The sequence below is a fragment of the Antrostomus carolinensis genome, unplaced genomic scaffold (genome assembly GCF_000700745.2).
Source record: "Antrostomus carolinensis isolate BGI_N321 unplaced genomic scaffold, ASM70074v2 scaffold1665, whole genome shotgun sequence".
Classification (NCBI taxonomy): domain Eukaryota; kingdom Metazoa; phylum Chordata; class Aves; order Caprimulgiformes; family Caprimulgidae; genus Antrostomus; species Antrostomus carolinensis.
The window spans coordinates 29868-56774 of record NW_010316868.1 but is presented as its reverse complement, the minus strand read 5'-3'; the positions used below and the strand labels follow the sequence as shown (position 1 = coordinate 56774).

At 39.6% G+C, this 26907-nt stretch overlaps 1 protein-coding gene across 1 annotated transcript; it reads right to left on the bottom strand.

The window, feature by feature from the left end:
- Positions 1–2461: 2461 nt before the first annotated feature.
- LOC104518898 (Xg glycoprotein (Xg blood group)) lies at positions 2462–21667 on the bottom strand. Its single transcript, XM_010168364.2, has 8 exons — positions 21607–21667; positions 10499–10540; positions 10100–10156; positions 7522–7557; positions 4569–4634; positions 3605–3661; positions 2913–2951; positions 2462–2616 (listed from the first exon to the last, which is right to left on the bottom strand). Exons 1-8 carry the CDS (start codon positions 21665–21667, stop codon positions 2462–2464), a joined length of 513 nt encoding a protein of 170 aa, XP_010166666.2.
- Between the last annotated feature and the right edge of the window lie 5240 nt (positions 21668–26907).

Genomic DNA, 26907 nt, shown 5'->3' with positions numbered 1-26907 from the left:
TCCACATATGTATGAAGTTTAAAAGTTGGTGTGACTTAGATTTTATAGAACAAAATGTCACAGACTCATTCTAAATAATGCTGAAAGCTTTTTACCTGCTTTTCCTTTACAGAAATTATTTATAGTATGTTTTTTTTAAAAAAACAGCCTGCCAGATTAATGTCTTTAAAGGCTCCTAGAACAGGATCTAACTTTTCTAGAAAAGAAACAAAATTTATGTCAAATTCCAGTCCCTGAGAAGAGCTAAACACCATTTCAATGATAAATAAATAAATAAATAAATAAGTAAATAGAATCAGCATGTGTTCCTCTCATTTTTATTTTTCTTAAACAGTGGTTTGTCAATGTACATATTCTTTTCATGCTATATTTTAAAATTAAGAATGGTTTTTCCATCTGTAGCTCCTTTCACTTTGATAGAATTCAGACATAAATGCAAAGTAAAGGCATTAAAACTTTTAATCCTTTATACAACTTTAAGTTTTCCTTGAACATTATAGACAATACAGAAATATACTAAAGAAACCCAACATGTATGAATGGAAACAGCAATTTCCTTGTTCCTATTCTATCAGAAGAATTAAGTATTTTGGCTAATTTTGAAAACAGGAAAAAAAAAAAAATTGTTCGATGACTTAAATGCTCGCAAACCAAAATTGTTCAGCTTATATTAGACTTGATTTCTTTGTTGTTTAAAATAACTTCCGGATCCAAATGTGTATTCAGCCCTTATGAATGCAGGTCAGATAGTTTGATACTCTCCCCAGATGTTTTAAGCACGTCTTTGATGATCTAAAGCTCAAGGGGCGAGAGTGATGTCAGGTGAAGAGAGTAAGATTACAATGTCTCCACAAAACATTCATTAAAGGAAGAATTTTGTCAGAATATTAAAGTAGAATAAACTTGTTGGATCTTGTGGGCTGAATGTCACCAACTACAGGAGCCTGTGATCAGTGGGCAACTCCTCTTTCAGCGGTTTACACTCTAGCCCCACCTGAAAAATGAAGATAGAACATTCAGCATTTCCACCCTTTGTCAGCTCTTCTGGGCTTTTTTTTTGCTCCAGTCCTTTCAAGGCAGCAGGTGGGAAGGAACCTTATATCCCCAGAGACGTATGGACAGCCTTCTGCTTTGTGTCCCTCGCGACTTCCAGAGGGCCACAGGATCACCGACCTGATGCTTTAGGTACACCCCAGCCATAGCAACAGAGGAAGATAATTGACTGTCAGACCCTGAGGGCACAAACAGCCTTCAAAGCCCTGACCAACCTCCCCCAGGGCACCCTGGGCTCTGCTCTGGCTGGATCTCCCCTGGGTAACCCTGCCAAAGTGTTCCCCCGGCACCTGGCCAGCAGCAGCCACCCCAGAGCTCGAGGCTTTCTGAGGCACCGGGGGATCCCAGCTCTCTCAGAAATGCCTGTGAAGCTTTTCCATACACCTCCTGCATTTTACTCATGTCACAGAATCACAGACTCACAAAATTGCCTAGACTGGAAAAGACCTTTAAGATGATCGGGTCCAATCATAAACCTCACACTGACAGGTCCTCAACTGAACCATGTCCCTAAGCACTATGTCTACAGGACTCTTCAGTCCCTCCAGGGATGGTGACTCCACCACCGCCCTGGGCAACCTGTTCCAATGCCTGATAACCCTTATGGTGAAGAAATTCTTCCTCATATCCAATCTAAACTTCCCTTAGCACAGCCTGAGGCCATTTCCTCTTGTCCTATCACTTGTTACTTGGTTGAACAGACCAACCCCCACCTCTCTACACTCTCCTTCCAGGTAGTTGTAGAGAGTGATAAGGTCTCCCCTGAACCTCCATGTCTTAGTCATTAGTCACATTACTGAACAAGAAACATGAATTACAGGTTTAAATTGACCTCTGTGGCAAAGGGCCGGGGCTGGGCTGTTCCTGAAGAGCTGGGAGCTGAGGGGAGCCCAGACTGTTGCCTCCCCAGGGGTGGGCATGCACAGAGGGGCAGTGATGGCAAACAGTCCCCATGGATGGGCCAGCCATTGTCACCTGAATACACAGCTACCATCCCACCTGAGGACAAGTCAGGAAACCCAGCCATCCAGGCTCACAGCCGGGACAGAAGACCCACCCCGGCTGGAGCTGAAATGGAGGCCTCGACCAGAACATACACGAGGATGCCCCAGGCGAGGCAGATCTGGGCCACACAGACTGGTTTCCACACACAGGGCCACGACAGTCAGTCACCTCTGTGATGGCAGAGAACTCATGGCATATAATTTCCTTCATAAAGTGACATACATCCATCTTCTGGGCACCTTATCGCTTCCTTTACTTGTCCTTGATGATGAACATTAATTACCAGTATCTCTTACAGACCAGTGATGTTGTTTAGGATGAGATTTTCAAACGCCCACATCCCTGACCAATTTCTGCCCCCACTAAAATTGTTTGTAAAGTTCCTTTCTGCTCCAACGCTAAATCAGCTCAGAAAGCTGGAAACCAGTTCGGTCTTACCTTGTGGTTTGAAACAAAGTTTCTTGTTCTTATAAGCAGAGTAGGCTGCTATTGATCCAACAACTAATATCACAAAAGCAGAAATTATAGGAGATGTAACTCCAGCTACTAATCCTGAATCTGTGGAAAAAGAGAGATTTTTTTTTTTTTTTTCAGACACCATCTGAAATGGTTTGAGTTAAGCTTATTCTCTACTAAGGTGTGTTTTTGCCAAGCTATGAGAATTCTTTTGTGAAACACTGGAAATTCATTAAATAGAACTGAGCAGAAGACTAGAAATTATGTTACATTACAGCTGGTGGGAAAATGTTGTCTTAAAGCCTAATATAGCATATGTGCTACTTTTGTAAGGCTAGCATTTTCTTACTATTTTATGATGATTTGAAACAAAATATAGAATAAATTATTTACTATACCTGTGTTTCCTCCATGATTGAAATTATGCTCCTCTTCTCCTGGAATAAAAGGTGAAGTTTCATCAAGAAAAGTTTTTCATCTTGTTTTGAGAACAAAGTCTTTACTCAGCCAAGTGTGATTTCATACAGAAGGGGAGAGAGCGTGGCTGGGCAGGACTGTGGGAGAGGAGCCCCCATTCCAGTCCTGACTGACAGCTGCATTGGCCAGAGGAATTACCATCCATCCTCCTCTGACACTTCGTTTTTGGGGAAGAATATTATCTTCTAAAGAAAGGATAATACTTAGCAGTCTACATCAAGCTGACTTCACAGAGAGTGGGAGGCCAGTATACTCTGGCTATTGTCTGTTGACAGGCAATCAGATGATTTATCAATAATTTAAGTCAAGATCATAGGCTCAGTGAATCTACTTTCACTTCTCAGCAGAAGCCCCTTGTTTTGGGACTGTCCTATTTAAATTCAAAGGGATTAAATGTGCAAGGTTCTGGAATATGCCAGAACGCTACAAAATGTTTAGGAATATGTTTCAAGTTTGAGCTTCAGGCTCAAAGCCATGGTTTGTGAAAGATAACTAATCCAAATAAAAATATCAGAGTCTTGTCCTATACCTTCAGTGACAAATATATTTGCCAAAGCAAAAGGAGCCAAGTTACAACTATTAGGGAGAAGCTGCAAGAACTGGCAAATACTACCTGTTACGTGTGGTGGTAAAGGCTTCCCATCAAAGAGATCTGAGTCATCAAAACCTCCTGCAAGACAAAAAATAGGATTTCTGTTGCAAAATTATCTGATCAATGGTAACCCGTTCAGCTCCCTTGTCCAGTCTTTTTGTAATGTACTAGGTAGTGGTGAGAGACCTTTGAAATTCCAGTTTCAACATGGCAGATGGGTGAGGTGTCTTGCACTGGATGCTCATTTATTCAAATTCACCTGGAAGCTGGACTGCTAAACCTGTTGATATATACCCATTCTGCATCTGTATTGGCACTTGTGGGAAGCGTGGGCTGGAGATCTCAAGTAGCATGAGCCTTTATATAATATGGTCATTTTAAATCCCAGTGATTCCTGAAGCAGGATTTCAGTGGGTCCTTTCTAGGAAAGACTCCAGAAGGACCTGTCCATGGCTCACCACCACAATCAGAAGTAAATATGGGATACATGGTGATAGCTGGAATAGATGCATCACATCCACTTGGTTTAAGTGGGTGTCTGGGACCACCCTCAAAAGCAATACAGGCTTACATCCATCTCCCTAGTCCTACCCATTGCATGCCCCAGGGCCGTCTCAGATGCACACCTCAGTATGGATTTGAACACAGTCTTATCCACACGCTGTGGCTAGATGCCAAATTTGCACCTTAGCATGGTTCAGTATATACATAGCCAAAATGAAAAGGTATACAAGGTGAGTGTTAGACTCATGCCACTTAGGAGTCAACGTGCCACATTTTGGGCAGGTAGAAAAACTTTATGGTACTAACACTAAAACTCAGCAAATCTTTCCAAGTCTTGCGTTGGGAACAGTGATTACAAAAGGGAGATGGAGGGAAGGGATGATAAAAACTGTTAATAAATAAATAAAAGAGGAAACTATTCAAAATACCTGCTCTGAACATTTCATAGTGCCAGAATTTCCTTAGGAAAAAATATTCTTACCAGAATTACTATAGCTTCCTGGTCGTGGTGGAAGAGGTGGGTATAAAGGTTTTCTTGTGATGTCACCTATTGATAAGTCATATTGTTAGATGGTTTGACAGGCAAAAACGAGAGCTGTAAATAAAGAGTATGATAACCTGAGATTTTATACCGATTTCTAATTTGTCTTCTGGTGAATTAAGAAAAGACTCTTCTCACTAGTTAAAAAGTTTCAAGCACTATATTAACAAATAGCTAGCTACTAAAACTTATCAGAAAGTGGAAAGGGAATATTTTCAAAATTAAAATGAGAAAAGAATTCATAAAAATGTTGAAGGAAAATATTTCATGCAGTTCTGGCAAGTGCTAACATTGTGTAATGCTGACAGCTGTGAAGCACAGTGTGTTACTGTAGGTGTCAGTGCTGCAGCTATGCAGAGCCGACAAAGAAGCTGGTGTTCTGGTCTGGGCAGGAGGCAACAGGCTATCTCTGTGCCATCAGCAGGTTTTACTAAAATCTGGAGATTAGTTTCATCTAACAGATGCTGAATTCATCCAATGCGTGATGAATTTTCTACTCTTGAACAGTGCAAAATTAAGTCAGACTTCAGCTTTGTTTTTTAGGACTTGTGCTGGTATTTGGCCTTAATTTTTGCCAAAGTATTAGGAAGAGATGCATTGGACAGAGCAGGAGATCTGATGACTAATAGCAGTTTCCAAACTGCACGTAGAGTGCTGGAGTAGCAAGAGCTAACTCAGGTCAAACCCTGACAAAGTTAATGTCCAAGGCTGTTGCTCTGCATATACAGAGTAGGTCCCCTCCTACCATCCTTTCTCCAACCAGTTCAGTCACATATTTAACTGTTTTCACAGCCAGACAGTGAATTTAGCTCTGAATAAATCAAAGTCAGGTCACAGAAATAAATACCAGCTTCCCTCCCTCTCCTTCAGTCTTTCACATTCAATACATGCCAGTTGCCCTTTTATCATGTTTTCTTCTTGCCTAGTTGGTAAATATAATGCTGCTGTTTGTGAGTAACACTTAGGTTCTGATTCAGCAAATTATTTAGATATATGCTTAACTTCAGGCAAGTTTAGCCTACTGCAGTGAATGGATTTTAGGTAGAGTCTTACAGCTTTGCTGAATCAGACTTTGCCCAATTAATTCTATTCAATAGAAGAAGAGACTTCTTCTGTTCCAGAACTGTGTGTAACGAACTAAGACTCATCATCACACAACAGCAGAAAAATACTGATCCCATTATTCATTTCTATTATGATGCTGCACTTATTCAGTCTTCTCTAAGCATAAGAAGATATATTCTATGGCACAGCTAATGAAAAATAAATGTCTTCAGAACTATTGACGAGGTGCATATCATTAATCCCATGTAGGAATGTCAATTAAGAACCTGAACTGAAAATAGAGCAATTAAATAAAAGCGGAGGGAATCAGAATTTGCCATCCTCTGAATGAAAAGGTGAGTTTTAGTGAAGATACTTAAGCAATTCATTAGTAAGTTAATCAACATACTAAACCCATCCTCTTATAAAAGCACCCATTAAAAACTTACAGGAATGGAACAATTAGCACAGGCAGGAAGAAGTGACAGTATAGACATAGGAATTATAAACAAAACTAGATTCAGCTTTATAAAGTGTGGGCTAATGTCATTCAAACACAGGCATGAAATGCCACAGGGGAACCTGGAAATGCGTAAAGCCTTGGAAATGGGAAAAAATAAAATTATGATTCTCCAAGACTGAAACATGAGCAAACCAGACCACTGTGACTGGAGTCATAGTTCAGGAGTTCTGTGCAATGGGCTGAGAAGTAATTTTCTTTTGTGCAGCCTCAAGGCTACACAATTTAAGTGGAATCTTAGGCTTTGATTCAATACTACTCGCATTTTACATAATTTCAGAGTACAAGAACCTTTCTGGAGTACTTCACATCCTTGGTATACCTCTAAACACACTAAACAAAATGTGGTGCAAAAATTCCCAAAGTTGAGGATTTCCTATGCCTACACAGCTCAGCACAGTACAGTGAATACTTCCTGGGTCAGTTCTGGATGTTATAGAAACACCTGGAAATTATAGCAGGTTACAACAGCTTTACTGCTTCAGGCTTAAGCTATATCTTGTCCATCGGTGCTCCTCTCTGAAATATATCTTCCAGCATTTCTGATTTGGGATCAGCAGAGTTACAACAAGCTCACATTTCTCTCTATCCACGGTTACGTCTGATGCCTCATCTTAGGCAGGTTCATTTTTGGTAGGTGAAGAAACTACTGCCACCCTGAACCATCACGGCTGAATGGGCAGTACATCCTCTCCGCAGCCATGACTCTGGTAGCCTACCACGGTAAGGTAAACCATAGCTGATGTAGTTCAAGCAGGTAGGCCAGACTGCAAGCAACCAGACACAGCCCAGACCGCTGTCCCTGCGCTGCATGATGGCCTCTGGCAGAAGGGCTGCCTGTACTTGAGTTGTAATGACTCCCATTACCACAGTTCCTCCTACAATCTTGAAATCTCACAGAATCACAGAATGTTGGGGATTGGAAGGGACCTCGAAAGATCATCTAGTCCAATCACCCTGCTGGAGCAGGGACACGTAAATGAGATCACACAGGAAGGTGTCCAGGCAGGTTTTGGATGTCTCCAGAGAAGGAGACTCCACAGCCTCCCTGGGCAGCCTGTCCCAGTGCTCTGTCACCCTCACCGTAAAGAAGTTTCTTCTCAAGTTTAAGCGGAACCTCCTGTGTTCCAGCTTGCACCCATTGCCCCTTGTCTTATCATTGGTTGTCACCCAGAAGAGTCTGGCTCCATCCTCGTGACACTCACCCTTTATATATTTATAAACATCAATGAGGTCACAAATTAATCTCTTCACAAATTAGGCAGACTTCAGAAAAAGCCTGTGAAAAACACCCAACAATTATATCTGAGAAAAAAAGGGAATACTCACCCCCACCAAGAGCATCTCCTAAATGCAGATCATTGTCTAAAAGTGAAAAGGAGTAAGACATAGAGAAGTGAGTTACACACAATTCTTGAGGGAAGTGTTTGACAAACAACTTTTTCAGGTCAGTCACACAAATTCAAATAAGATATTACACTTTTCTTGAAAACTGTTATAGAATTTAATATTTGCCTACACAGTAATTGACAAATGATACACTATTTTCTACTCAAAATACAAAAGGTTTCTTCCTGCTTTAAATAAACTCAGAATAAAACTCATAATGGAATCAAGATCAATACCTCTTTAATACAGTTGCAAGTACATAAATAAAATTAGCTATGTTAAGATATTAAAATGTACCTATTTTTAAAAATATACTTATTTATAAATATTTATGTCTCTGGTTAAAACTGATATGTACATATGCGGCTCAAGTGTAATTTGTTGAACTGCAAAATCTGAATACCTGTTTCAAGAACAAATACTAGGGAGCAATAAACCTACTTAGGGAGAGAGAATTGAATCAACTAATTTATGTAAGGGTCACAGTGACATAAAAAATTTTGCTTCAAGCAATCATATGTGCCTGTCTGAGGTTGGGTGACAGTCTGTTTTGGGGTTTTTTTGGCTAAGCTATAAAGGTCTTAAAATATACTTAAATATCTGCATGTGCATGTTATGCACTGAATCAACAGGCTATTGCCATTCTCCCAGCACTGTATATGTGTATCCCTGTATCTGGGCTGAAATTTTCTTTCCAATAAACAATTTGTCCATGAGCTGCAGATGCATAAATGAGAGGAACTCCATTTCCAACACTTAGGTGTGGATATGAGTATTTGGGCAACATCGTAGTGTGTGTGTGGAATGACACTAAACTCTGAAAGGTCACTGAGTAATAGGCAGAAATACATTAGATGGATATCATAACTCCAGGGATCCCTTTCTTACTCCTTATAAATGCGGAGTGCTGAAATGAATCCGAAGGGACAGCAAAATCTACCTAAATTTTGATACCAATCCTTATTGCCACACAAAATTAGATAGACACTCAATTTTATTTTCATTATAATTGCATCAGAACTCCTGAAACACAGGAAAATCCATCCAAATGCATCACCATGCAGAAGTTTGCCTTCATCTGTTCTCTATATCCACAAGAAATGTGAACAGTATCTAGTCTCCTTTGTGAAAAAACTCAGAAATGCCTTGATGCCACCAGGAAGTCTGGCAGGAAAATAATAAAATTCAGACTACATGACTCGGTTTGTTCTTGTCAAGCCAGGTGATCCTGTCCATGTCTGGCCAGCAGAGAGTTGCATTTCAAAAATACCTTTACCTGTCAAATGCTAACACTGTAAAAAGCAACAAATTGCAAACTGGATTCAATTTATTATCAAAATGAAGAATTTAGGTAAAATGCAGGGTTCCACTCTGGAGGGTTCATGCAGGGATTTGTGACAGAAATGCTAAGGTTGATATGAATGAAATACAAATGGAAATGCATGTTCCTGTAGGGACCAGAAGAAAAGGGTTAACAGAACAAACAACAAAGGTCACCATTCCCAGCCATAAAATTGAGGAATGTGTTGTTTCTGTCAAAACCAGCAGTCCTGTGCTCCAATAAGACAACAGCACAGATAACTTGTCAGCAGAGGAAAAGCAGAAGGGCACTCTAAAGCCAAAGGCTGCAGCTCCTCACCTCTTCCACTACTTTTCTTGTTTGCTCACACAGAAAATCAACTGTAGACATAGTCTGTGTACCCCAAACAAGCAAAACCAGATAGTGGGCAGCAACCTGGCCTAGAGGTCAAAGATGTTGAAGTAAGCAAGATTATGAGGCAAAGGATCTGTCCATAAAAGCTGATGACTCCTAAAGGTTATAAAAGGATCTGTACATAAACTAGCTTGTCATTTCTTGTCAAGAAGAATCACAGAGACAGGATGAGGACTCAGTAGCTGGCATACCTTATCCGCGTTGCACATGATGCTCACCAGACATCACCTGATGCAGGTTCTCACCTGAGCACACACATCTTGTTGCTCCTGAGTATGTGGGTCTGAGGGTGTGGATGAGTTAACTCAATGGCAGGAGGAGTGTCAGTGAGTAAAATCAACTGATTTAGAGATTTGGTAAATAAATATCACCTTCTCCTTCCATTACATTTTGTGTTCAGTTTTGTTACATTAGATGGGAGGTACCTACAGGAGAGCTCCAACTCATGCAGAAGTTTCTGTGTGGGAAGCGATGCCCAGAGGACATGGCCTGTTCAGTAATTGGCCATAGCTAAATCAAAATCATCATCTCAGCCAGCTTAATTTCTCAATGATACTGCCTGAGTAAGACACAGAGGGAACCCTGAGGTTAAGATGAAGCATCAGGCAGATGCTAGGACAAACTTTTGTATCACATTTCTGCACATATTTCCAAATCTAGTAACATACTTTGCATACAGAAGACAGCTAGTATTCATACAAATTATCTCAGCAATGGTACGTTAGCGAATATGATCCAGAATCTCATGGAAGACAGTTTCTACATATGGAAAATCAGTTATGACCCATTGTCTTCTTTACTCACTCAGCACAGGCCTTGTCGGTCTTCTGATCACTGTAGGCCTCCTGGTAATTATGTCGTCTGTGGGACACAATGACATGCCAATAAACAATGACATTTTAAACTTTTTCAACTTATCAAAAGAAGGTATCTGAAAATCTAGAGAACTGCATTCAATAGATCTTTATGTATCATGGCAGAAGCTAAAAATGAAAGGATATATTTTCAAAGCCCTTTTTTGTTTGTTTGTTTTAAAGAAAATTTTAATTTTATGACAGAAACATTGAAATCTAACATTTCTCAGTTCTGTATGGGTTTAACTTCAGTACTAGCCACTTCATATTCCAGTCTTCAAGGAAAAGGACTTGAGGTTTATTATTGGGTCTAAATGCCACGGTAAATAAGGATAGGAGATTTACCTACCTGGGTGATCAAGAGCATCAGCTAAATCAAAATCACGTTGACCTAGATGAAGGTGACAGAAGGAAAGAGACTAAGTCAGTGGGCAGGTTTCCATGATCTCGAGGTCTGAGGGCTCTGGACAGAACCAGAACACCAGTAAGAGGCAAAAGAAAAATCCATCCAAAAAGGAGCAGTGCAGAGCAAGCTGTCAGCTGTTGTCCCTGCTCCGTGCAGTCCTGAATGACCATATGAGATGGGCTCATTTAATTCAAATAAGCTGTTCATTCAGGTAACGCAGAGAGAAGCTGCTCTCTTGTGTTATCCCTATTGAGCCACAGTGCAAAAATGCCTTTGAAGAACATGGGTTGCCTGTTACAGGGCACAAGGGCTATTACAGAGAGAAAACTGAAGCCCCAGTCAGCTCGGTACTTGCAAACCAAAATCATTAGATGACAACTTTTAAAATCTTCACTATTGTTTTACTAATTCAGCTTCAGAGAAGCAGCTTTACTGGCAAACCTGCCTGGTGATCACTTGTAACATGAATCAGCCTTTTCTTTTTTTTTTTTTTTTTTTAATTCTTCCTGTAACACGTGCCAGCAGTAAAAGATACAGAGATGTGTTTACCTAATTTGGTTTCAGCTGTACCTTAAAATATCTGAAAGGGGAGAAAAGAACCCTTCCTATTCTGAGTTAGGTGACAATGATGTCATTAAATGTCACAGCAGAACAATTAGCATCCTGACTATTGACATTGGCAGATAAATAAAAATGGAAAATATTTAAAATGTATTAAACCGAAGCATATGACTTTGAGTGAACAAACACAGTTATTCACGTGAGTTTTACTTTTCACTCTCTGCATTCTGCTACTTTCATTTTAATACACAGCCTTCATGAATCACCTCTTTGCAGAGTCTGCATCCATTAGTTTTCAACCAGACTGAAACTTCACTGTCCTTGTGTTTGCACACCAAATACAAGACCAGCCTGCACAAACCTGCAAAAAGTCATGACATGCCATGGCTTCCCTAAGCAGAACTGTTTTCCTGCGCTCTATTGAGTAAGCCTTTTGATCTGCATCTATTTATTATCCTGTCTAAAAAACTTAATACCCAACTCTTCAGTGAAGTGTTTTTCCTGGTAAGTCTTGAACATTTCACAGCAGGAAAGGCATCAATTGTTCAAGCAGGGAAACTGAGGAACAGAGAGAGGTTGTGAGAGGTTCTCCAGCACAACAGTGCTCTGGGTTCAGTTCAGCCTTCTCAACAGGTGCTGTCCATCTTCATGGTATTCTTCATGTTAATCACTGTTCCTGAATAATAGCTCACGCCTGTGTCAAAGAGCTCCTGGGAAGATTAATTATCAGTGGTAAAACACTGTGTGATCCTCAGATAAAAATCCGTGCAGAACCATAAAGTAGAAATGTTTTGATTCACATGAGGATTTTCATGTAAGTCTGTGAACTTAATTATACCTGGTGGCTGACGGAAAAGATAAAATGAAGCTGGAATGCAAAACAGCGAAAGGTTTCTAAAGCAAAACTGTCCCTATAAAATATTATGACAAACCTGTGTTTGGAAAGGAAAAGCAGATAACAGCATAAGGCTTTCCTGGTAATGTTTATTAGAGTAGCATTTTATCTCTTATCATTTGAACTGATCATGGACTGTCACCTCATCCAACCGCATCTCCTTCCCCTGCCCTGGCCACTCAGCCAACCTAGCTAAGTCCAGTAACCTTTGGACTGGGTCCTTAGATGGATAATATTCCAGGACCCTGTCAGGTTATTTTTTTTTATATGAATCTATTAAAATATATAAAATTAACAAGTGGATTCCTCAGAAGGTATTCCCTGCCAGAGCCCTGAAGACATCGCCAGTCCTTACTGGCCCTCAGCCCCTGCCCGTGGGCTGTCACAGCCCTGCTGCTGCCCACCCATGGGACCAGTTGATCCTGTTGCAGACCCTAACCTGCAGGCTGACTTCCTGCTTTGCCTCAGTGTATATGGTCATATTTTATTTTTCTGAAGCACTTCTTCAGTGCCAACAATACAAGCTACTTAAGTTTGACTGTCCTTTGATTTTCTGCTCTGGGTAAATCTTCATTCTTGCTCAATATCCTGAGTACTGAAGGAGGCTGTCTGACCTCAGCGCTGCTGCTGCAGGATACTGCCAGCAGAGTTCAAACCAATTCTCATCAAGGTGAGTCATCAGAACTAGTTTTGTACCACCGAAGAGCTGTTGGCCAAACCAGCTCCTTTGTTACAGGTCCTGACACGCAGGAACTAACAATATGGAAAGCAGCTACCAAGGTTTTAATGCTGTAAAGAGGACATGACAAAATCCTCTTGTGAAGGGGGACTCTGGAAAACTTTGAGGTACAATATTTCTTTGAAGTTAGGGAAAAGAAAAAAAATAAAAGGAGGAATTTAATCAAAATAGAATATGGAATTCAAACAAGATGATGCAGATGCTTCCAATTGCATAAGAACCAAAGCAAAACAATGGACTGAAACAGTTACTAACATCTGCCCTTCTCTTGGACAATACTGATGTTTCCCTCTCCTGTTGCATGTTTGCTCTGTTATCAAAAAAGTGGGAAAAGACAAGAGGTGTTCTTTTGAGACAGCAAGGGAAAAAAAACAGAAATAGAAATAGAAGACAACTACAGAAATTTTAAGAAGAGAAAAAAGAAGCCTGAAAATCCCCTGCAGAAATTATTCAGATTGATTTTTTAAAATTATTTCTCATGGTAAACCAAGTAATAAAATAAACAGCCACCAACACAGAATGACTAATTGGGAGTAAAACAGGAATCTACACTGAAATCTCTTTGGCTGTGTAAATATGAACCTTGACAGATGGCTAGATTGTATGTGGACATCTGTGTAGCATGGTAAACGATATTCCAATAAACCAAAAGACTGCTTGAACTTCCATCCTGACTTCCTCCAATAATAACATCGAATGACCGCAAGGAGTAAGATTTTGTGGAGCCGAATTTTAAATGCTCATTATCATTTCTGAGACTGCACCTAGACATTTTAAGAATCTAATTTGGAAGGATAACAGATGGTTAAATAGCTGAACAGCCCAGATTTCATCTGCAAAATGGTGGGTTTATAAACAAAAACACATTAGAGACTCAGAGAATATTTAGCTCAATAAGAACTGCAGTCACTTTAGGGAACTCTGAAGATAGATGACAATGGAAATAAATTATTCAAGCTTCTTCACAGAACAAACAGACTGAAAGAAAATCATTTTCTATGTATAAAAATGGCCTTTTTTTTGGACCAGCTTCCATAATAGAAACAGCTGGAAATATATCGATGAAAATGACAATGAAAGAAATTTTAGTGGGGAGAAAACATCTTTGTTCCTTTGGGGTTTTTTATTTGATTGAATTTTTTTGTGTGCAGTTTTTGTTGGCTTTTTTTTTTAAAAAAAAAGGGATAAAGTTATGAAGAAATTTAGCTATGCAGGAGATATTATCTCAAAGTTGTCTCTGTTACAGCTTTGGGCTAGCATGCTATTTCTTGGCATCACTTCTAGTCTTTCTTCTGGGAGTATCCCTGTTTTTAGATAGAAATAAAATTATGGTAATAGTGGTTTTTGTTGGGTGGTCTACAATGATTCATAACAGACAATTTGAGAAAATGCTTATAAGCTCCTGCCTGACACCACGGAATAGTCCTTATCTGCAAACGAGAAAAAGCCAAGCTAAGAAAGCAAGCCTTCCAGATGGATATAGTTTGTATCATGAAAGGACCTATTTTAATTACCTTTATGCTAGCTGCTCAAATGCAATGAACTATACTAGCAGCAGGACTTTTGCTGGCACTACCAGCCTCATTTGGGATGAAATTCCTTCATCTCCACCCAACACATGTAGCTGTGCCAGTAAAAATCTGCAGTAGTGTAGATGTGGCCTACATAGCTAACAGTAGATTTCTCTGTAGCAGGCAGGCAGGGGAGAACAGAGTCCATGAAGCCAAGCACCAAAACACAGCAGCTTAAATTTCAAAGTTACTACATTTATTTTTACAGGTTTGATTCTTCTGGGTAGGACATTTGATTTCACTAATACCCATACTTTCTATGAGCCTTTTGTATATCATATGTGGAAGGCTGGTGTTATAAAATCCTTTTAGACTGCTTGCTCTACTACGGAGACTGTTACGGCTGCTGTTTGCCACAGAGATACTGAGCCAGTAAGTTTCTAACTTGTAGTAAGTTCCATTGAATATAAGACACATCCTGCTGAAGCATCACAGAGCTGAGGTTGTCTTATCCCACCCACCAAGGCAGCCCCCTGCAAAGTCAAGTCCTCAGGCACATGTGCATTTAATGCTTGCAATTTTTGCCCATGTTAGTTTTCTGAAAATGTGACTGAAATATCCAGTCACTAAAATAGAGAAAGCAGCATCTTTTGCCCATGGTTGAATTTGTGACCTATGTGTTAAATAGATCCATCACCCCTTAGCTATGTAGCTGATTGATCACAAGGGACTGAGGTCCCACAGTTTTTGAGAAGGATTTACGAGAAACAAGGCTGGATTCTGCAGGGGGATGTTACCTGTTCATCATCACAACTGTAGTCAGAAGTTTTCTGATAAAGGGCTACCATGGCATCACTCTGCAATTTTTAATCTCCGTAAGTAGGCTCAGTCTTGCATTGGATCCATATGAACACTGCTTGTGGCCATTAAAATGATGCACATTTAAATAGGACAACATGAATATTGCTAAGTGAGAGTCAGGTTATGTGACAAATTAAATTAACTTCTCAAGCATTTAATATACATAGTCTAGTATCAAAAATTAAGCTAAGATCCATGAGAAAATGTGTTTATATGTGTATATACATTTATCTGGCCATGTATCTTAAATGGATACATGCACATGTGTTAGATAAATCCTTTTGTCATTAATATGATTAAATTAATGGGTTTTGAGTGCATTGCTAGCATTCATATGATTGGGATGAGATTACCTGTGTTACAAATAAATTAAAAGCAACTAACTTAGAAATGTGAGCTAGACAGAAGCAAAAGAATGTTGATTTTTCATTATTTTAAAAAAAGAACAAAAAATATTTCTTCAGTGTAATTAAATAAGAATTGTTTTGTGCATACAATGAGCTTAAAACATTATGAAACTGGCAGAGACTGAGGAAGAAGTGAGTGACTCACAAATGAGAACAAAAATTTTCTAAAAAGGAACAATATGTTACCAAAATCACTTGTGGGACTCATTTTTTTGTTCTTTTTAGCTGAAATGGTAAGTTATTCTTTGCACAGATCATTTCTGATTGTTATACAACCATGACACATATTTCCCCTGTAGTGAGAAAATGGGAAGTATTCCCCAAGTACGTGATTCAGAACATATCCGTTTACTGATCCAACTTTATTCAGCAAGCAATTATGTTTGTTTAAAGGAAATTACTCATGTAAGAAAAGTTGTGGGAGAACATAAAGCTTTACACCCCACAGTGGACACAGTGGACAAAATCTCTATGAGTGGGTACTATTTCTTTGATGTAATACCCTTATGATCCATATTTCCTGATGAGGTTACTGTAGCTTTTTTTCCATCATGGCCCTTTCATTCCATAAACAACGATTACCATTACAACCCCTTGATGTTGGGGTGGAAAAATGAGTATACTTTAAAATCTGTAATTAAGGTCTAAGTTCCAGCCTATAGACCACAGCATATGGACCTGATTATTGGCTTCATGTTTTTCTAGGCCACTTCTGTTTATAGTTTGAATTCAAGGGAAATGAAAAGGTCTCACTTATTCATACAAGAACATATTTAAATAATTTAAATAATTACCAGCAAATAAGATGTACTAATAAAGCAAGAGTGGCAATACTGCTTTAGGTCTGTGCAGCATGGTCTCATCAAACATGAAAGAAAATCTTCTAGTTCGATGGTGTTTGTTTTGCTGTGGACAAACAACAGCTGTTCAAAGGTAGCTGCTGTTCTTTATGATGTGATATGCCCTACATACATAAAATAAACCATATATAATTTTCTATATTTTGCTTCAGAGTGAGTACAGAATAAGCTGGTGTGTGCTATAAAATTATAGGCAGAGCAAAGGAGTTGGGACCTCCGATGAAGCAGGACCAGTTGTTTGCAAATCTTACTGAAACTCAGATTTTCAACTTTTTGTCATGAGGATGCGAAGCTTAGGTCATAGCCTGGGCTGATTGGCCAAATGTTCTCTCTGTCCATGTGTTGTTATTTGCCTTTTTCAGGCATTTGGTCTGAGGGTGTCAGGGTTAATGATGGTCAAGTTACATGAGGACTGTACAAGCAGACAGGCCCAAACAAGAGACCTATATGAGTGTTCCTACTGAAACCCTATAGTGTGGCATAAGCAACAGCTGCGTTGGGCTTTCTGGGTGACCACTCACTCCCTAGTTAAGAGACAACAGAGGGAGCTGAAGATAATGTGGGCAGTCAGGGAGATGCCAGGCTTTTTTATTTCTGTTGTTCACAAAGTCTCTTTTAATGTTGCTCCTCCCACCTTCATCCCAAGTACACTGGCAAAATAAATGCAAAATAACCTTTATCTCTTCAATATGAGTAGCACAGATCTCAGTAGTGCTATTGGGTAACTAACGTTGAGTTGAATTTGTTTCAGAAATTCTGTTGTATAACTAATCCTGTGCTCCCTGAAGTCATGGTAGCCCACTGGCATAATTACCTATGTTGCTTCCAAGAGGTTTAGTAATACTGCCAATTCAAAGTGGACAAAGTGGACGATCAGGGCATGTTATACAGATTCTTTGCTTGTGTATTTAAAATGCAAGACAGCAAAGAAGCAAAGCCTTCTCTGCTTCATGCCATTAAAAACTTGTTTTCTGTAAAAGAAGAATGCAGGAAAGAGTTGCTAGACGTCAGCAAGCAAGTCTGTTCAGCAACAAAGTCTCCATGGAGTCTCAGGAGCCACCATCTCCTTTCATTTCAACTAAATGAGAAAAGTAATTAGGCTCCCTTTGCAGAGCTGAAGAAACCTCTGTGTATGCTGCTGGAGCACGCAGAGAAGCCTCTCTGAATGGTCTTTAACAAAGGGTGGTGGAGCATCAGTTGATATCTGGACTTCAAAAGCAGGAGATTCAGAAGAGGATCTGGCAGCTTAGCCTTTGGAGGCATCAGAAATCAAGAATCTGGGCATGTAGAATGCTCTGTAAATCTGGGTTGGATTTATGAACAAAGAGCCAGCTATCTTTTTGTTACTGCTATGCTCAGGAAACAAAATGACCCTTACAGTCTTTGTGGATAGAAATATCTGCCTTGTATCTCAATTTCTTCTCCTTGCAAATGGGAACCTGCAAGGCAGGATTGCAGTTTTGATGCGATATAGAGTGTGATCTGAGAGGCTTTGTTGCTGTTAATTCAGGACTGTTCCCGGTGTGAGGTGCATGTCCCTGGTTCCTCCACCACTGATGTTATAAGACCTGGGATGTAAGGAAGGACTTTGCTTCAGTTTACCTGCTAATCTTAATGCCTAGTCTGGCCTTTGTTTTCATTTAATCTGGAGCATTGTTGCCCTTTGAAACATATTGCTGTGATTTAGCTTTTTAAATAAATTCCTCAGGAATTAAAAATGCATTGATTACAGGCAAAACTTATATAGTGTAAGTGGAATTGTTATATTTTCATAACCTGTTTGAACCCTTTCTTTCAATTGAAATGGCCTATTTGCCTTCATGAGATATTGTGCTACAGACAAGATTTTAGATGGTGTTTTCCCATAACATTCATAGATGTCAGCTCCCTGTGGAAAAGAAGACTTTCCTCAAAACAATCTGAACCTCTCTCCTCCTAACCACAAGACAAAATGCTACAGAAAGACATATTTTTATTGATTTTTAATCTTGAAAGAATTATAACATTTACTTGTATAGTTATTACCCTCAGTAATATGAAAAGGGATAGACAATCACTGATGCAAATGAGGGAAAAATACAGACTGAAAACAGGGAGTCTGGGCACTGCTACCAGGCTTGCAATGTGGCAACAATGTTTGAAAAGTGAACCCAAGAAGCTGAGTAACCACACTGGCTGTTAGCTCTTCCCAAGCTCTGATGTTGCAATAGCTCTGCTACTGTTAGCATTTCAACTAGTTCAGGTATGTCTGTTTATCAAGCTGCCATCACACCTGTGGGTGATAGTGCTGACATGCCTACAGATGATGGCAGGTCTGGTATTGGGAGTGAAATAGTTTTGGTGCCGAGCAACAAAAGAATTCATTGTCTGACATATCCCTGCTGATACCATGAGTGCTTTGGCACATACACAGGGACCTCACACAGAGGGACAGTGAGGACTGGAGGTTGATGGAGCAGTATAAGAAAAATAGAACTGTGCTTTGCATCTCTCTCTCATTCTGTCTTTTAACTCCAGTGAAAATGACATTATTCATAAAACTAAGACACATAGTGTCTCAAATCCAAACAGGTTTGTAATTTTCTCCCCATAAAGTACCTCGTTAATTAACTGAGAATGTAATTAGCTTTGAGTCAACATCTTTGTAAGCCTTGGCTGGACACTGGTATGTGCTTTACTGGCTAGAAATAAATGCTGTTCCTTTTACCCACATAGCATGCAATACTTGATATAATAAAGTTGGTATGTCTTAAACTTCATCAACCTTTCTGCTGTCTTTGTTACTGACTAAACATGTGATCTATCAGTTGGTCTTAAAGACCATGGACATGTAGAATATATCTGTATTGGGAACCTGAGGAGCATGTCTGAGCAGTCAGGTCTGAGTAAGATTCTCAGCTGCTTTCCAGCTTCACATAGGAGAGAGCTCTCAGGTTGCACTGCTTCCCTGCTGCAGGTGTGCACACAGGTGTACAGCCCGAATGGGACCTGCAGTATGTTTTCAAACTGAGGTGTATGGCCCAAATGGTACCGACAATATGTTTCAAACAGGTGCATGATCTCACTTACTGGGGGGCTTGGACCTGGGCTGTGTCTACACTGCCACATCCTAAGTGGGCAGTGTAGACACAGCCAAAGCTGAATTACCACAGGTCAGCTGAGCCACAGTAACTGACGTGGGACGTTAGCATGAACTTCAGTGGAAGAAGTTTCTATTAAGTTTCTTGCATTTGGCTTGGGCTAAAAGCTACTCAGACAATTAGTTGTTGAAACTCAACTTATATGGGAGACCTCATGTAACCTTCCTAAGCTTACAAATAACAAGAGCCAAAGTGTGTAACTGAAGGTATGGAAGTCTGCAGTAAGCATGTTAGTTTCTGAACTGTATCAGGTCTCACTTTCCTTGTCCAATGTGGTCCTTGGTTATGCCATGCTTATGTTGAGATGTGTCCATCAAGGTAGTCTAGCCAACTAACTGAAGATAGCCAGACATAAAGGAAATGCTAGATGGCAAGGGGAGTGATGTGATCTGGCCTGGCTGTGATGCTTCTAGGAGCTATCACAGATGGTTACAGCTTAAATAAGAATTAAAAGGTGAATCATGCCATAGACATTCCTATCATAAGGATTTTGACCAGCTTTTCACCAACATGGCCGAGCCTTTCTCATATCATGTCTTGATTAGGACTGAGAAGTGGTTCCTGTAAACATCCCCTGAAAGATGGTAAATACTTTGATGATAAAATTCAGTGGCTGTTGCCATAGACATAAAATGCTTCCTTTTGCTTTCCAAAGTGGACTATATAGTTTCCACAGTCATAAGACTGTGCCAAAAGCCCACAGCAGCTTTCAGCACTGACTTCTTCCCCAAAGCAAGGCCTGAACTGGCTCTGAATTAGTACAAGAAGCAAGAATGTTTAGGCTGACTATCTTTCTAATTAAAGTAATAGAGTATTTGGAAATTGGTTTGCCCATGCTCAGACTGTTTGAACAGAAATATTCAACATCAGAGTCCTCCAGAACAAGAAAGTCCACATGCCAGTGACGAGAGATCCTGTGAATCATCGCTGTTCACAAGATACTACAGGGCAGACCAGCACAGTCCTACTTCTTCGCTGTTTCTATGTCACTTTACCTGCTGAAGGCCTCCAAATAATTCCTCATTTGTTAAAATGGAACTTTAATTTAAGGCAAGACCATCTTAAGGCAATTTAATTTAATTTAAGGCACTGCCCATCTCTGCAAGATCTGCTAAGGACTCCGTTTAAACTGGGGGTGGTGGGAGGATAAGCAGCAGCGGCTATTTTGGAACTAGTGGTTAATGATTGATTACATCCTGCAGTCAAACACTGTGCTAGAAGTTTTTGAGTAATGCTAATACACAAAAAAGAAAAGGTTATAAGTATACTACATGGCAGATACACAACGCTGAACCTATTTGTTTTTTTAATAAAAAAAATTTACAAAATGTTTTAGTAAAAGAAAACTGTGCTAGAAATTATAACAGAGAATCAATGTGAAAGGACTACATTTTCCCAACTGCCATTAATTCATCAAAAAATCTGTACAAAATGTATTCTTCATTAATCCTACATGTAAAATAAAATATGCATGCTTGTTTGTGGATTTTATATATTCAGGAATATGTCGGCTAAGTTTAATAAATTATTAAATTACAATTATTAAAGCATAAGCACTAATATTAAAGCATGAGCATCTTTAAAACTGAATCAGAATTTGATTTTACAATATAACTAATGTGCTGCAAAATATCAATAACCAAGAAAAGCTCTAGAAACATGAAGTTAGTAACTGACTAAGGATCTCTTTGGAAACTTTAAGTTCCCCTGGAAGCTGTCATTTTATAGCTTCTGTTTAAAGTGTTTATACTCAAGTCCAAGCTTGTGAATAATTTTAGGGCAGCAACACTGAAAAGAAGAAATTATAACAAGCAAACTCCAACTAGCATGGCTATTATGAGTGATCATCCAAAAGGTATATATCTTGTTAGAAACTGCAGAAGTATTTATCTAAACACTCTTGAATGCTTTTCATGGAACAGCAACAAAAATAACATCAAACAGTATTTCTAAATAAACAAGCATATTTTTTTTTAGGGATTGGGTTTTAGGAGTTGTTTTTGTTTTTGTTTTTGTTATTTTTTTTCCATTTTTAATAATCACACCCTAGAAATAAGCCAAGGCAAAGGTCACTTACCTCTTACATGGACTAGAAGAAAGCCAAGGCACAAAAGCAGGATAATTCTGAATTTCCCCATGGTCTTCTGTGCAGTGCCTTGATTGCACTGGCTGTTTTTTTCCAAAAAATGATGGTAGATGTTGCAATTGCAGTGCCAGGGTTTGCAGGGGACGCTTGGAATCAGTGGCTCTATCCAAAGAGTTCCCTCACCATCACACTCAAGCACCGAGGAAGAGAGAGAAGTCCCTAAAAACCTCTTCTAGTACAAGGTAAGTGATGAAAGCAGACGGCCCTACTACAGCCAAGCTGTGCACAGCACCGTAGGTGCCACCTACCCTCTGAGAAATCTATTTATCGCCTGGGCAGGGAGTGTGGAGAGCTGGGGAACTGGCGGCAGCACCCAATGAGGAGGGAGCCAAAGCACCCTGAACCCACCTCTTTCCCAGAGGGAAAGCCAACCTGTTTGACATCCTTGCCTTCAAAGCAGGGTGTGGTGCTTTGGGAGCTCAAGCAGCTTGTGAGACGAGACTGGCCTTCTCTGAAGCGTACTTGAAAAAAAACCTCTCAGATATACTCTGTCCTCACAGCAGTGCTTCCCTGCTCGGTTTTTGGCTGAGCAACAACTGCTGATAAAGAGAATCCTGTCAGAGTCCTAACTGCTAACTCAAGCCGCTGAGCGAGGGAAGTGGAGGCCAAGATCTGCTTTGCAGAGACTTGGGAATTGTTTACACAGGGATGACAAAACCCCGATTTTATAAATTTAAAATGTGATTAACTGCAGGATGCTCAGCTCCCTGTCAGATGCTTATCTTCACAAGGTAAATGTTGTCTGTCATGGGTTTTTTTCCATTTATATATTTTAAGATATAAATATCTGTGCATATCCTACATGAAGAGAGATCTCAGTGCCAAGTGAGAGAACACAAAGCTTTGGAAAATGAACAAAAGTCATGCATCCATCCATACATAAACATACTTTAAAATCACTGATGAGATTTAAATCCAGTTTTGTTATAGCCTCTCTAGCAAACACATGTGCCAGTGCACTTGTCTGTTGAACTGGGCTGCCACTGTCACACTGGCGCCAGGCGCCAGCAAGGAGACTAGTGTGCACCCTCCCTTTTGCTGGGGGGTAAGCTGCGGGCGTTTTTGTCAGCGCTGTTTTGGCTGGGGCAGCACATACTCTGTTGCCATGAATGGCCGATCTGCAGGCTTGTGGTGTTGCAGTCTGATGTGGGGCACAGGCTGGCCCCAAGCACATTTCTGTTGAGTTACTGACAACATACAATACAGTGCGTGCACTGAATTCATGCTTTTATGCCAACTACAAGAAAACTGGTGCAACAACATAAACTGGACTGATATTGCATCTTCAAGAAGCTTGATGTTCAAATAAGTTGTCTCCCCTCCACCCAAATTTGAGCCAGTAGAATGGTTTCTAAAGGCCTGCCTTATTGTATCACACGGCTGAACTATTTTTAAGCTAGTAATAGAAGCTCTAAAGCTCAATTTATGTATCATCATTCTCCCTGTCAGGGCCAATTGCTCAATCTCAGAAGAGTCAAGGACACTTAGGTTTAAGAGGGGACTTTGTCAGCCAGTGAAAACAAGAATTATACCATGACAGAAGCAATCTTGTAAGTCCACTCTTTATTTTTTTCCAGAATAACAAAAGCAGGCACACATGTGCTAATCTTTGTATCAGTGATGAATTTGCCTGGAGGGAAGAGGAAAGTTAGCAAGGTTATGTACTAGTCCCAGGCAAGTCGAAGCAGCTCCCAAATGTTCAGTAGCTTTGCTTCAAAACAGTTGTTCTTGTAAGTGAAGTCTTCCCAAGGAGATTCCAAAATGCTTTATCTCACCTGTCTAATATTAGTTCACTGGGATACTGAGGATTCTTAAACTAAATTTGAAGACGATGCACCCCTTGTCTAGTTCTTCTGAAGCCAGCTACTGCTGTCTAGCTAAATAAAAAAAAACATGAAGAAGGCACAGGAAAGGCAAACTGAAAGAGTGGACCTTTCATTGGAGTTGGGATGTCTCCAATACTTATCTCACTTCTGTTCTTGGGGCATTGCAGGAACTTCTTAATCTCAGCTCCCTCTGTCAAAGATACGCAAGTTATTGCTTGACATATCATACAATATTATATATTAAAAACAAATGCAAGGCCTTACACTTGACCATAAATTGCAATTTTATCCCTTTGAGAAATCATTGACTGGTCATTTTCTATTTAAAGGTAAAACAAAGTTCTGCTTAATATTCACCTGACAAGGTGGATGACTTGCCAAATTTTATTTACATTTTCTTTCAAGAAAAAAACCCATATATTTAAGAAATAGCAAATGGGTGGAGAAATGGAGCCAGCGTGTCTGTCTGTTCTCTAAACAATATACTTGCAGCCCATCAGGCCTCTTTTAGATGAGACAAGCTAAAAGAGAAGAGGACAGTTGCAGCTCACGACAGGTGCAGCCCCACCCTTCTTGCGGGCAGAGATTAGACATTACTCTCTTTGGCACAGATGACCTGCTGTATGAGTCTATGAAAGAACCAAATTATACATTAGAACTACTGTGGAAAGCCATTAATATCCTAGAGTATTCATATTTTGTCATAAAACTAGAAGTATTAATTTAAATATTGAAATATCTGGTAATATTAGACATTAATTTAAATATGAACTAAATACACAAGTGAATCAGTGATACAATTTCTTGACAACAAAATAATACAATTATCAGAGGAGGGCCACTAAATTGGTGAAAGGCTTAGCGGGGAAGCCGTATGAGGAGAAGCTGAAGTTGCTTGGTTTGTTCAGCCCGGAGAAGAGGAGATTGAGGGAAGATCTCACCGCAGTCTATAACTTCCTCGCAAGGGGAAGAGGAAGGGCAGGTGCTGATCTCTTCTCTCTGGTGACCAAAGATAGGATCAGAGGAAATGGCAGGAAGATGTGCCAGGGGAGGTTTAGGTTGGACATGAGGAAAAGGTTCTTCACCCAGAGGGTGGTGGAGCACTGGAACAGGCTCCTCAGGGAGGTGGTCATGGCACCGAGACTGACAAATATTCAAGAAGCATTTGGACGTTCTCAGACACATGGTCTGAATCTTGAGACAGCACTGTGCCAGGGCAACAGTTGGACTCGATGAATCTTGTGGGTCCCTTCCAACTCACAACATCCTATGATTCTATGACTACACACTAGCTAAAACTTCAATGGTTTTCCACAAGCAGATGGAGAAATATGCATTTTAGTATTTTATCCTTGTGGTTCTTAAAGTACTCCAAATACAGGGGTTTCAAAAAATTGTATTTTTGCTCCAATCAAGTGTTTTTCCTATTCCTAATCACCTCTTCACTTTCTTTCAAAAGTGTCTTTTCTATCTGCATAACAGAAAAGAATAAAAGGAAAATAATCTTTTCAGTTTATGAAAAGGTTAAGGTTTGTTTCATAATCTTGTCAAGTGAAAAACACACAGACAATAGTAGTTTAGACAGTCACCTAAAATAATCAGCGAGAAAAATACTGAAATGGACAATTGGGGGTGTAATTCAGCCCAAGGTACACTGAAAGTTGAGTGCACTAAAAAGTTTTCCTTAGCATTCAAAATCTGGCACAGATATTGAAATGAGCATGAAAAGGAGCTACAGTAAAAAGCTGCCAAATTTTATGCCTAAGAATCACCTGCTTTCATTTCCACAGCCCAATGAATTTGTTTGGATAAGTTTGGAAAAGTTTAGATAAGTATTTGAAATGGACATCACATTTGAAACAAAATATTTTTCAAGTGGACCTTTTCACTGATACTTGGGTGAATTAAATTGCCAGCTCAGCTCCCTTGCAGAAACTAACGTGACACAATATTCTACAAGAAGATCCTGCTTTGCTTTTCTCCTCCTATTGCTAAAGGTAACTCCTGCTCCTCAAAGGAGGTAGACTGGAGAAAAACCAGAACTGAACAGAGTGTGCCATAGGAACAGGACAACGCTCTTTGTTGCCACCCATTTTAACTCAGTTTAATGGTGAAGGTACCTCATCAGGTGTGCACTTAACAGTTTGGGCCTGGAGAGGGTAATAATTTTTAATCCCACTGCACAGTCTGATCAAAACCTGTATGGAAACAGGAATTAATGTACTAGAAATTCCCAAATTAGGATCTGAAAGTCACCAACAGCCTGTAAGGGCAGCAGCTGATCCATGGGAGATGAACATAAAAATACTTCAGTAGGGTGAGGAATAACTGTTAACTGATCATGTTTATTGACCCAATTAATGTGAGAACTAATGAATTAGGATATTTAGTTATGCAATGCAAGAGCAGTTGAGCTAGGAAGGCCACACGATTCAAGACTCAGTGGGTAGTGAGGCAAGTAGCAACACAGCAATTAATACCCTGACAACTGAAAAATAAGCAAACTGCTACTTTTTATCCACAGATAAGTAACAGAAACTCATAAATAGGCAGTTTCTTGTTCACTGCAAAAGAACAGTCTGAAATTTCAAGCCTTCTCTTTAATAATTTCTTCCTAGGTGGCAGCAGCCAGTCTTTCTTCCTTCTCAACACACTGTTACTAATTACTTTCATAGCTGTGCAAATTCTCAGTAGATTCTATGTTACCAAATCCAGGTGTTCTTCAAAAGCCATGCCTGTCCTTCACAAAGATAGATGTCTTCTCTGCACTTTGCACTGGTAAGCACCCTGTGAAAGCTGCTCGCATCTTTGTTGCTACTGGCCAACTTCCTTCTAAAACAATCAAAATGTCTGTAAGAAATAAACCTGAACTGCTGCTGGAGCAGGAAGACAAATTCCCTTTGAAGATTGCTTCTCTGGTAGAACACCAAATTTTTTGTATTTGTAGAGCCTCTAAGAAGAAAAATACATAAACATTTACTTTTTTTTACATTTATTTTTAGAAAAATCACAATGTTGATAGGAGGTTTTAATAAGTAATTTTTAGGCTTGCAAAAGCTGAAGAAGAATTAAAGAGTCTGGTTAGCTAAAAGCTAGTTTGAGTTTCCCCTGCCATTCTATCCCTAACAAACACTGGTTTATTTCTGTTTTCTTTACACTTGGCATTGATGTGAGATACCTGTTTATTCATGCAGGTAAGCAATACATTTCATCTCTTTGTATTTACATAGATCAAATGTTTATATAAAAATCGATTTTCCACCCTCAAACACACTTAAAGTTTTTAGCACTTTTATACTAAAAGCAGAAGTGTGGCAAAAAGAGGTTTCCTAATTAATTCCATAACAAAATACTAATATCTATGTAAAGCTTTGTTGCAAGCTAAGAAACATGTACAAGAAATTCT

Excerpts from the sequence above, each read along its gene's own strand:
- LOC104518898 (XM_010168364.2), bottom strand. The coding sequence starts at position 21,667 with ATGGGGAAATTCAGAATTATCCTGCTTTTGTGCCTTGGCTTTCTTCTA. Across the intron at positions 10,157-10,498 it reads TGATGCTCTTGATCACCCAG|ACGACATAATTACCAGGAGG; the intron begins GTAGGTAAATCT and ends TGTGTCCCACAG. Across the intron at positions 3,662-4,568 it reads AGGAAGCTATAGTAATTCTG|GAGGTTTTGATGACTCAGAT; the intron begins GTAAGAATATTT and ends TTTGTCTTGCAG.